We start from the raw sequence: 12,875 nt of genomic DNA on the forward strand, positions 1-12,875 counted from the left end.
ACTTGCAGGTCACAGTGAAAGTCCAGCTCTTGAAAGCACCACATTTTGGTCAAATTCACTGCTGGGAAACAGAACCAACACACAATTGCTCTGGGCTTTTCTGACAGACACCTTGCTGACTGAGCCCCTTCTGCCTCTTACACTGCATCATGAGCTGAACAGCACACAGCTGACTGCATTCTTCTCAAGAAAGCATCCTAGGAGCACGCTGTCCCAGACAGGATCAATTTACATCGAAAGAATTCCAAGGAAAACACTACTTAATATTTCATAAGAAAGAACATTAATTATCACCTTGAAAAATAAGTATTTTACCTGTAGAACAAGCAGAAATGACATCCTTTTCCAGAATTAGCTAGTGAGCTCTGACAACACCTTTTTGCTTTGCACCTGCTGCTCTGTATCCATCAGCTAACTGAAATTGCATCAAATGAACTTCCAAAGTCATTGAAGAGATAATAAACTAGGTTACAACACTCATTCTGTATACAGTTAAATGCCTTTCATATACCTTTAAGTCATTATTAATCTCTGAATTAGTTTAGAATACATTAACCTTCAAGGTAAATTAGATCAATCAGGAGAACGACTCACAAGGCTGGTCTATCTTTTTTGCTCAAATTCAGAGTGTGTGCCAAGAATATAACAGCAGGGGTACAAAGCACTCAGATGCAGCTTTTCTCTACATGTGTGACATTTATCATAGAGAGGAGGTGGGCATTCATTTTCCTGTTCTTGGTGCTTATGTATGAAGTTGTTCCTTAGGATCAGAGAAATCAATGATGAGAAGTGTTTATAAATGTACAAAGGAGAATTGTACTGCGAATGCAGAATGACACGCAGCCCATGGAAGTTAGGTGTGATCATATCCTCAGCCCAACTTATTTTCCACTCTGAATTTATTTCAGCCCTGTTTACTTTATAGAAGTATTTTCTAAGGATTCCGGCCAATTAAGAAATGGTTGTTCTTTTCTGTCTGAGCGTTTTGTGGACACCAGGGATAGGTGTGCTCTTGGCTGCCACCACTGTACTCCATACTGCTTCAAGAAGCTGAGATAAGCAATGCCAAGAAACTGCTTCACGGAGTGCAGAGATTGAAGGAGATTAGCTCTTCTTAAAAGGCAGGGGAAAGGGGGGAGAGAAAAATCAATCAACTCCAAAGAGCTGCTTTTAAAAAATATAAAAAAACTTCACCTGAATAATTATTTGTGGTATTTCAGATATCCTCTGAAATATCACTGTCACTCTAAGGGCTTATCATTTGGAGTGGCATATCCATGGTAGTCAGTGCCATGACTGCAATCCCTTGCAAGCTATAAATGCTCTAATAAAGCTCAACATCAGAAATGAAGGAAGGAACAGTTGTAGGCTTTATGGTGTTTTTCATCTCATCGCCCTTTACCAAACAGCAGCCCTTCCTTCTCGGGGCAATGCTGCCTCGCCTACTGACTGTACCTCTTTTAGAGCCACAGCAAAGAAAGAAAATGTGACAACAGATCTCTCTCAGATTTACTGTTGGTGAAAAACAATCAAATATTGAAAATAACCATGCAGAAATTAGCATAAATGCATATGTATATACCAGTCACTTTCTCTCAATTTCTGCTTCTTCCTGTGGCGTTCAGAGATAAAGCCAATTGCTGCTTTTTGTACTAAATCAGTACTTCTCACAGCCTTTCATATCGATTTTGGGTAAACTGAAATACTAGCAGGAAAATTGTTAACCATTTGCTCCATGGAAGTTACACCCAATTTTTGCAGACTGCACAAAAAATATTGACGACATCCACGGCAGAGATCCTTGCATGCATGGTCATACACTCACCACATACAGGTGGTGGGAGAGTTTCTTTATCTCCCTTCCCTCCTTTCCCCTTACCTAAGGTGTGTCTAGGGCACCTGGCAGCCCTGTCAGACCTGGGTCAGCTCAACAGCGCTGCAGCTCCTTCCATGACTTACAGCCATACGCAGAGCTGTTTCAGCCATGCCATCAGACATCCAAGCTCATCACCTGTTGTTTCCAACTACAATGAGAAGATTCCCTACAAACTCTACATCTCAATGTCTAGGGAAAAGGAAGAACTCAGAGCTTTCTCTGTGTCCCAGTTGCATTGGATGATGTTCTGAATACCATGAAATCCAGTGGCTTAACGAAAGTAATAACACCATGGCAAAATCCTAGCAGACAATACATGTAATAAAAATGAAAACTATAGTCTCACTGTGTCTCCACCCCCAATGCAACACAGGTAGATTGCATATACATCCAACAGCAATGATTTCAGGAAATCTGCACAAGTACACATAAAAACAGAAAATAAAGCAAACTCAGTTCTTTTTTTCCCAAAGCATTATTTTTCTGTGCTCAGAACCCTTTTAGGAATGGCTAGAATGGAACTCATTAATGCACTGTGAAGAGAAAACCACAGTGTAGAAATTGCAAATGTTGCTGGTGTCATCTCTGCACAGCAAGTTGTAAGCAGGTTCTCAGATCTTACTTACTCAGCTGCTTCACAAATGAACCATAAGTAGCTGTGAAATGTAAATCATTCTATTTTTCTGAGTTGTGGCAGTTTCTATGTTTGCTTTGTGCCTTAAATAAATGAAAACATTCCTGTATATGCAAACTACTGGAGCTCACCAATTCAGTTTTATTGCACAGCCAAGACAATAGCATTTTCAAACCTGAACTAGAACTTCCTCCTTTCATTACACTGATAAACATAATAGAACATGAGAATTTCATTGATACGCTTCAGCTATAGGTATAAGTGGTGCACTGATGTGTGACCAGTAACTCTGTGGCTTCATTTGATAAGCAGCACACAATAAATCCATACACACATAACAGTGAAGAGGTAATCACTGGAGACAGCTGAGGCATTTCCAAGAAGTAACATTTATAGGCAATGGCTCTCATAGCTCTATTCAAAGTTCATTATAGTAAAGGGAAATGGATTTATTTTGGCTGTGAGTTAATCACACTTTCATCTTACATTTTTAATTGTGATTTTTAATTTTAATCAGTTTGTATTTTCAAATTGTAAATTCTGTTCATCATCCCAATACTCACCTTCCTCCATTAACTGAAACAAGTATTTCCACATGCACTAGCCATCACCATGTAAGCAGAGAAAAGGAAGAGCCTACATGTGCATTTCTCAGAGTGCTATGCAGTGTGTGAGCCCTGATCCAGGGCACCAGGGCATCACATCTACTGTGGAATAAAAAGCAAACTTTGTATTCTCCTTTGCAGTACTAAGGAGAAAAGAAAATACCAGATTACAGATAAAGCACTCTGAAAATTTCCCGACCTTCTGTATCAACTTTCATACCAAAAAGAACTTCACCTTCGAAATAAGAGGGAACTGAAACCATCATTTAGGGAGCAGATGGAAAAAGGCTATGATTTCACCCCCAACATCTCCTGTTTGTTATAAGGAAAACACTGCAAACTATTTGACATGAAACTCAGAATGTTCCTGAGATAATTCCTATGCTAACCACAAAGTTACTGCATGTTGTCATAACAACAGGCATTGGCTGAAACTTCATGATTATATTAAATAAATCTCTGCTTTGATCTAAAATGAAATGCAGTTCTATTTTATAAGATGTCTGTCATATCAATATAATGGCAATAAAATTATGTGTCAAGAGCCTCTAGCCAGCAACAATGAAGGGAGGTCAGCCTGATGTGAAATCCTTGTACTGATGTCACCAGCAAACAGCATCTTAAATACACACAACTACCCAGCAATCTGCTATCTGGAAATGTTAAAGCATGCACAGCCCAAATTAGCTGTCAAAATGCCAAGCATCAATTAAATGCCATTTATATTGCGCACGAGGGGCATGTGGCTGGAATGCAACATAGCAAGTGCCACATCCCTCCTGAGATAAAGATGGCTATCACAGTAGCAAGCAGCAATATTGTATATGTAAAATACTTTTTTTTTTTAACATTATTCAAATATGACAGCTATGGCACCCAATGAAACACTGAAAGTAGTCTTGTACTTTGTGCCCTCTAGTTATTTCCAGGACTTAAACATAAATGAAACAAAGAAAACCCACAAACAAAACCAACCCACACTGAGCAGTAGGCTGGAATCCACACTTCTCCACAATAACATATCCAGTTCATGCCATGGCACTTTGAACCCGCAGTAAGGATGTGCCACAGAAGTGACTGCATGGGGACATACCTGAGCTGTAACACCTCTACCTGCGCTGTAACACTTCTTGGTTCCTAATAAATATAAGCACTCCTCTGTTTCCACATCACCGAGGAACCAACCACCAGGAGGGTAACAGAGCTGCAAAACCTCTGCAACAGTGATCTCACAGTAATGTTTGTAAGCCATCATGTCTCTGAACACCATTAATGCATAAAGCTAGAGGGTGATGAGAACAGGAGATGCATCCCCAGCTGTAGCTCCAGCAAGCATTGCAGAACAAACTGACCAATACAATAAATACTACGGCTGATTTCTTACCGCTTCTGTGAAATCAAAGATCATAAACATAATAAAATGCGTAATTAAGTGCCAAACTCTTCTACAGTCAAGTCCATTTTGCTCTATCTTCCCTTATTGGTAATTCTTAATATTTATTTTTCTGTATATACAGTGTAGCAGCACTTTCTGTAAAGTACATTGTGTTCCAACAGTGTCCTGTTTGGATAATCTATAGATATTTATACATTCTTACCTTGCTTCAATAAGCATTCCAGAGGACAAGGCAGAGGGAAGGCTGAGAGCAAAGAAGCCTGCCTTCATGAGAGGCCTTGGCCACAAAAATTAAACATCTCTATCTACAGAATAATTACAGATATGCCAAGGACTGCATAGCTTCAACTATGGGCTCTGGCAGATGTGTTTACAACTACATACATCATCTCAATTTCTGTTTCTTTCATGTAAAGCACAATAGGAGCCAAGGAGGGGAAAGTCTCCCTTATCATGCTTGAAGGAAGTAATAAAACTTGACAATCTAGAAATCCACTGAGTAATGTTTTCCCTTGCTTGTGCTGGGCTGCATTTAAGGGAACAGGACATTCTGCTAATAGCTTCAGGAAATGGCCAGCTGTGGTTCTGGCCAAGCCTCAATTTCAACACCAAGGGTATCTTGTTTTGCCCTTACCCTGTATGGGTGGTAACAGTGTCCAAAGCAGTGATCCTGAAGCGATCCTTCAATGAGCTTGCATTATGACTCTCCACACCACCAGTGAGCATCCCCAAGCATGCAGCTTGTTGACACGAGGACAGAGGGACACCTAATACAACCTGTATTTATAAGCTGACACATCAGTGTACAAACCAGCAGCGTTGGAGAGCAACAGTGAAAAAGACTTCTGCAAACCTGCAGTAAATGATTCCTTGTCATACATTCTTTCATTACCCAGCTGTAACAGCTGGATCTGCTCCCCCCAGCTGTAGGCCTGCCTCACCTCATGCCAAGGGGAGCCCTCCATCCAGTGCTGCCCACGTTTGGTGCACTGCACTCCGCGCAGTCCCATCAGCAGCAAACATTCAATTACAGAAATCATTTGTTTTTCTGCATGACTCATACAATCAATACAGAGACAAACTTGGTTGTAAATACTCTGTCAGGCCTTATCATGCCTATATGCATCCAAGTGCTTTTTTTCCCCCCTCTAGCATGAATCAGACTATTAGAATACCATTAGATAAATTATCCAAACCACTGACTCATGCAAACCAAAGTACTTCAATTCTTTTGTTCCCACAGAAAATATGGCTTCAATATTTGGCATTCTATCTCTTTATGCTTTGAAGTGCTAGTTAATACTACAGAATTATTTGCACTTCAGCTACATGCCACCTCCTATAATTATTGAATAATTATCGGCCGCATTTTTATTACAAACTATAATGTTCATCTTTATCAAGAGATATGAGCAATAACCAAGGTTCCACTGGCAAAGGTTAAACTAGAGATCGCCATGTGGAGAACATGGGCAATTTACATCAGTTGCCAAAGGCACGAATCAAAAACAAGCCCCTGAAAATACAGTAAATATAATAATTTTGCATTATCTGAACAAGATAACCAAGGCAAGCAGTAGAAATAACAAATTCCCAATCTGCTATAATGGTATTTATAAGATGGGGAGCTAAAACAAAATAAATACTAACTGGAGAACAATTGCATATGTTCACAAGGGAGCAGAATGGCTAGTAAAACAAAAAAACAGGACTGTTAAATACATCAAAGCAACTGATAGACAATCTGCAAATTAACTTCCACTATAACAGCTTTTAAAAGTTCCCTGCACGTTCTATTTTATGCATAGAAAACTAACAGTGAAACAGTGATAACCCAGAACAGAATGGTCTTCTATGAACTACAAAAATCAAAGACTAATCTCAAAAAGCTTGCTGTATAGTTTCTTGCCCAACTTGAATCCACAAGTGTCCAAAGCAAACTGGAGAGGACACATGCAAACAGGCACCTAGATTTCCAAAGGTGAATGAAGATACAACCTGCATAAGGACTAAGCAAGTTAAAAGGCATTATATACACACGTCTGAAGTCTAGCAGTACAGGAAGAGCTAAAAAAAGCAGCCTAAAATATAGCAATGTGGTGATACAAAGACCTATGTCACAAAGGAGAAAAAAAACTACCTATATGGATAATTCCATTTCTAGGATATCAAAGAACAGGAATAATGCAACCACTCCACACCTTGCCAGCATTCTCTCTGTGGGTCATTTAGTGAACAAGGTCCTCATCTGCTTTACAGCTGCCATTAGCAGCACTTTTAAACAAATGCTAACTGCTTTTCTTCCTTTTTATTTAAAGAAGCCATATCCATCCTGAAAATTGCAGTCATTTTAAACAGCCAAAATCTACAGTCTACCCAGCCATAAACATGCTCGGAACAGAAGAGCTGGCACAGCAGTCCCTTAGGAATTAAAGTGTTATCAACCAATTAATGAGAATAATCACAGCAGCCCCAGTTCTCATTTCAACAAAATCGGTTCTGGCCAGCAGAGCCCAGACACAAGTTTACCATAATGCACATTTCCCAGTTCTCTGATGCCATCTGCTGGATGCTTCTTGTTACATGTCAAACTCAGTTTTAAGCTAGAAAGTCTTTTTATTTATTTATTTTTAATATGTAAAGATGAATTTAGAAAATGATCCTTGAGGAAAATTAAAGAGGTTAAGAACTCATCTTTCTCATTTACAACACTTAAAATCTTTTGTGAGTCTCAAATACAAATAGCATGCAAACAGGGCAATGAGTCAATCACCTCAACTCATAGAGGACAGCCCAGAACCTGCTGAGCTCCCCTGCATGGCAGTGTGCTCCATGCTAGGATCTTCCGTTCAGTAGGGATGCCTCTCAAAGTTACTCTTGGAGACTGAGAGGTTTCTTACCCCTGGCAGATACTCAGAAGTCACTAACAGTATACTTTCTAACCTTAGCCAAGTGATAGAATGGATTGATTGCACACAGAATCCTTTAGACATTAACTGCTGACCAAGGTGACTAAGATGGGACACAGCTGCATCCAGACTTCCTCTGAGAAGGATTATGGAAAGCAAGGAGGTCCATTCTGAACCTTGTGACTAAGTGTAACGGTCTCCCCAACATTTTTGTCTGACTCTGTCCTCTACGCAGTAAATACATTTAAACCTAAGTTGCTGTCTTGTAGCAATAAAACATACTGCTGCTTCTCTCACAAGTGAAGGTCATTACTCCAGCCACACAGCCCAGGGCTGGGCTTGGTTCCCTTATTCTTCGGCAGCAAAACATTTGAACTAGGACTGAAAGTCAAAGCACAGTTTAAGTGTTTCCATGAGGGCTGTTTACACCAGCTTAAAGCAACCTCACAGCTCAATGTGAGATCACGCCCGAAATATTGCCTATCTATCAGTACAGTGTTAAAAAAAACAATTCCCCATTTCTGTTGTTTTTATACAACAGATGTTAAGTATTTACATGAGATGAAAACAAGACGAAGGAAACTACAATATATGCCTGACTTTATTACTTTAACAAACAATGCAAACATTCCAACCTTGGTGCTTTACCAACAGTATGAAGCTACTGCTTTCCTGAACAAATAAATAACTGCAAAAACCAAAATATGAAAGCTCTCATTTAAATAGATGGAACCCAAGACAGGAAAGTAAAAAAAAAAATATATAGGTCGAATTTTTTAAAACATTATTGGAAGAGAGTAACTATCAAAACGATCAATAAAACAAGGAAAAGACACGTGGTATCTTTAGAGAACTTTTAACTGTCCTCAGCCTCAAGATTTATGTTATTTCCAAACTTTGCATACAGCTGAACTTTCAGGTCAGATAACACTCTCTGAATTGATTCCACTCGGGATTCTAACGTTTCAATTTCTTCTTGTAAACTTTTCTGAAAAAGAAAGAAATCATTCAGTTATATAAAGCAAACTACGACACATTTGTCAGCAACATATAAATGATTAAAAGGTACCTCTTTGACAACTTGTTGTCAAGGCACGCTGTAACACTTTCAGGGAGCCAACTGAAACCTAGCAATACTTTGTACACTGACAATTCTGTTATGAACTTACATTTGTACACATTTCCCTCCTCAAAATCATAAACCAAACATGAATGTATCGCATTAGAGAACTTGTAAAGGTGAAGGATGAGAATCAGCACGTGGAATGCATCAAGGAAGACTGGGATTTATACTTAGTCTACAAATCCTCGTGTAGGACAGAACTTTGTACTCCAATAGTAAACAGTGGAGTAAAGGAGCTCCCTTTTGCTCAGACAAACCTTTGCCTCCTCCAGCATCTCTTGCGTCTCTTCTTGGGAATGGCTAATGAAGACATCTCCAATTTGGTAGGGTATCAAAAGCGAATCATCGTCGAGCATCATGATGTCATCGCAGGCATCTTCCAAATTCTGAAGCTGTTTCTATCAGGACGTAAGAAAGGTAATCAATTTGTGCTACCCGAGTTACTATGTCTCATTAACAGCACAATAACTGCCTAAACAAAGGAAATACAGCAGACAAATTCCACTGTTGCCTGATTTGCTGTCACAAAGGGTTTATTTTATTCAGTTATGGCCACTATTTTCTGTGCTACAACCAAAACTTAATTCAACAAAGCAAATGCAAAGCACGTGTACCTTTTTCACTTCTATTTCTTCTTTCAGCTCCGTGATCCTGCTGGTATTTCTTGCAAACTTGTTAATTTTCTGCTGATCTTCAAAAGTGACGTTGACGTCTTCGGCAGCCTACAAATATCAGAGGTCAACATGAAGGCTTCGTCTATTCCATGAGGTTCAAATTCAATCTTACCACGAGGTTATCCCTACGAAGCCGGTGAGAAAATAACCCTTACAACAACCTGCTGACGCGCTCAATTCCTTGCAGGGCCGCCAGCGCCGAGCGCACGCTGCCCGCGCAGGGAACGGGCAGAGCCGCCCGAGGCCTCACAAGGGGCCGTGATGGGGCCGGCGCTGAAGGGACACGGCCCAGCGACCCCAGGAACAGGGGACCGGCCCAGCGACAGCCACTGCGGCACACAGAGCCGGGCAGGGCTGGGAAAGCCCGCAGCCAACACTCACCGCTTTCTTCATGGTGGCGGCCATGTTGGCAGGGCCGAACTATTCGCCCTCCCCGCAGAGGAGGAGGCCCGCGTGGAGAACGCGAAGAAAAACGGTGACAGCGCGCAGCGGCGACCACGCGAGGCGGCTCGAGGCTTCCGTTGATCCTCCATCACCACCTGCAGAGAGGCCATCTGCCCAGGGTGAGCCGCGCCGATACCAAAACCCCCTCCCGCAGCAGCACTTGGTACGCCCCACCTCGAGGCGGGGACACGCCACTCCGCCCTCCGCCGTCCGCGGCCAGGCGTGATGCTGCCGCCAGGGGGCGCCAAGGAACAGCGCCGCCCGACAGCGCCTCCCTGCGTCGCGGCCGCGCTGCAGCGCAGCTGAGGAGCCGTCCCCGCCGCGGCTCCCCTCAGCGCCCGGCTGCCCCCGGCGCTGCCCCCCCCGCAGCTGCAGCGCTCTGAGCGGAGGCTGAGCCCCGGGCTTCGCCATCCAACCCCGTTGCCTCTTTCTGGAAGCGGCGGTGGAAAAGGCCTTCGAGTTCACATCTTTGCGGAGGGACTTTTTAAGCAACAATAAATATTTTTCTGAGCTGCCCCCGTTGCTGGTCCTAAACAGAACCTGGCACTCACGCCGTGTAATTGCCTCCACATGCTTAAGTTTATTTAGCTCCTCTCGCATCCACAAAACAAAACAGCAGTAAAAAATCGATCACCGTCTCGTTTCACAGCTGCGGGGGAGGGCGCTGGCAGCGGCGCACGGCGCTCCTCGCTCAGCTGCTGTGGGTGCGAGGCGCTGATCTGCCAGCGCAGGGTAGCGGTGGCCCTTTACCCACACAGCTCCGAGCCGATGGGGTCTCAGACAGCATTCTGTGCTGGGGATGGCCGGTGTGCCCCGTGCTACTGCGAACAGCAGCTGGGTGGCTCAGACGAGGCTCCTCAGGGCTCCGTGTTGCTCCCGGCTTTGGTCTGACAGCATCTTTCTGCAATATGATCAGTATCAGGAATTGAAGCACACAGCGAGGGCAGATTTCCGAGTCAGATGCTGTTGTCAGGTGTGGAAGGAAACAACCCCGTAACGGGAGATGCAGGAAGGTGTTTGAACGGATTTTCAGGTGTTTTTCCTGTGATTCATCTTTCTGCTATGTGCAATTGAAAGTGATTAGAGACAGATCCAGAGAAAGTAGCTGGGTGTGGGGAGTCGGGGCCCTGAAAAGTGTGCGTTACATTGCCTGACTTATAAAAGGATTCTGAAGTCTGCGTTAGAGTCTGCGGGTCCCCGAGTCTGGGGAGATAACAGAAGGAGAACCAGATGGTGCTGTGAGCGAGATGTGTGAGGTCAGCACAGCCGGTCCCAGGCAACCAAAACTGCTGAACCTTTTTCAGAGCTGCTGAGAGTTCACCAGCTCCGAGTCCAAAGACCAAACATGTCTCCTGAAGGCAGAATCTATCTATAACCTGTCTTCTGAAGCGATGCTTTAAATAGCCTGATTGCGTGCAACAGTCCTGTTCTTAGGTCACTTATCCCTGATAAGGGAGACTAACGTGCACTTCATTGCCTGTTGGCATCCAATTCACATCTTCTAACATGATATGTTAACTACGAACTCCTCCTGATATGTTAACTATGAACAATGTAAGACGCATGTTAAGCTACAATCATTTTAATGAGAAATATAACAGCAATCAGTGGAACAGAATGCTATGATTTGATTCTGTAGAACTCACTGCAGAGGGAGAATCCAATCATGCAGGAGAATCCTTGCTCCACAACAGCTTATCAAATTTTGTTCAAAATGAGGTCCATGAAGAACAGCAGAAAACAACACCCAACAGGAGAATGGGTATATATCTTACATAACGTTTTGGGTTGGAAAGGACTTTAAAGGTCATCCAGTTCCAATCCCCTGCTGTGAGCAAGGATTTCTTCCACTAGATGAGGCTGCCCAAAGCCCCATCCAGCCTAGTCCTGGACCTCCAGGGATGGGGCAACCACAACTTCTCTGAGCAAACAGTGCCTCTCCACCTTCACAGCAAAGAGTTTCTCCCCAGTATCTGATGTAAATCTACCTTCTTTTTGTTTAAAAACATTACCCTTGTCCTGTCACCATTATCCCTGACAAAGAATATTTTCTCATCTTTCCTGTAGGCCCTTTTAGGTACTGGAAGGCCACTGGAAGGTCTCTCAGGAGCCTTCTCCTGAACTCCCTCAGCCTATCTTCATGGCAGTGGTTCTCCAACCCTCTCAGCATCCTTGTGGACTCCTCCTGACCCACTCCAACAGACCCATGTCTTTCTTACACTGATAAACCTAGAGCTGAACGCTCTTCCTGCAATCGGTCCTTGTTGGAAAGAGCTAGAATGCAGCACGCTCCATTCAAGTTTTAGCACATGTACCGTACTCCTTCAGCCTTGGCTTTGTCCTTCATAGGAAATGGTATAGCAGTCCTATTGCTTGCAAGCAAGAATGGAAAGTTTGGGTTCCTGCTTTATCAGTAATGCACATGGAGCTGATTTTTGTATTTTACTTTGTTTCATAAGTTTGACTTGTTCCCACTGAGGAAGAAAAGAATCTCAAAAGTTCTCCCTGGAGATCTTTGTTAATAATGACATGTTATGTGAAAACATAATCCTAATTCATGGGTTTCTCTTTTTCTCAAAGAACAGACTCTTATTTCTCAGGCTGTTCTGCTCTTCCCTTAATCAGTTATCTTCTATCCTTTTAAAAAGCCCACTCTGAAAGGATATAATCCAAACCATGGTTATTTCCACGGGTAGATTAACTGAATGATACATGTTAGATCCAAGCCAATGCAATTTCCTTCAAGAGAAAAGGAGTGGATTTCATAAGAATTTGATGACTTGTAGGCTTTGAAAATATTTTTTTTGTTCTCCCACATGCTCAGACAAGATCTGTGCTGTGAGCATGTTGCCAAGAGTTACTGTAGACCTTTATTATGTAAATAAAAGTGAAAACAGTGCACGAGTGCAAACATCTAGTGGTGGAGTAATATAAACTCATTGAACTCAGTGACCTCGTTTCTTTTTCAGTTGCATAAAAGGACTTGATCTTTCTTGTGCTGGTCTTCATTGCAGTGAGCATGGTTGGCTTCACCTTGCTTTTTGGTGGGAGCCCTTCTGTGGTGTGTGTAACCCCCACACCCGTCACCTCATGTCCTCTCTGTAGTGCTTTGTCACGTTTCCCCTTCACGTTACTTGCTGTAGCCTTTTGCAATACAGCTTAGCATAAAAGAGTCTTCCCATGCTCTTTGTTGCTTGAGTTGTTTTGAATTCCC

At 42.6% G+C, this 12,875-nt stretch overlaps 1 protein-coding gene and 1 long non-coding RNA gene across 2 annotated transcripts; one reads left to right on the forward strand and one right to left on the reverse strand.

The window, feature by feature from the left end:
• Positions 1-7,754: 7,754 nt before the first annotated feature.
• PFDN4 (prefoldin subunit 4) lies at positions 7,755-9,678 on the reverse strand. The gene is given in 4 exon segments (NM_001278015.1): positions 7,755-8,408; positions 8,801-8,941; positions 9,158-9,265; positions 9,599-9,678. Coding segments are annotated over 4 exon segments (405 nt in total). The 5' UTR covers positions 9,623-9,678; the 3' UTR covers positions 7,755-8,276.
• On the forward strand, positions 9,384-12,847 carry LOC121107318. The gene is made up of 2 exons (XR_005841208.2): positions 9,384-9,780; positions 11,729-12,847. It is a non-coding gene; the product is annotated as an uncharacterized LOC121107318 (long non-coding RNA).
• The last annotated feature ends 28 nt before the right edge of the window (positions 12,848-12,875 follow it).

The sequence above is a fragment of the Gallus gallus genome, chromosome 20 (genome assembly GCF_016699485.2).
Source record: "Gallus gallus isolate bGalGal1 chromosome 20, bGalGal1.mat.broiler.GRCg7b, whole genome shotgun sequence".
Classification (NCBI taxonomy): Eukaryota; Metazoa; Chordata; class Aves; order Galliformes; family Phasianidae; genus Gallus; species Gallus gallus.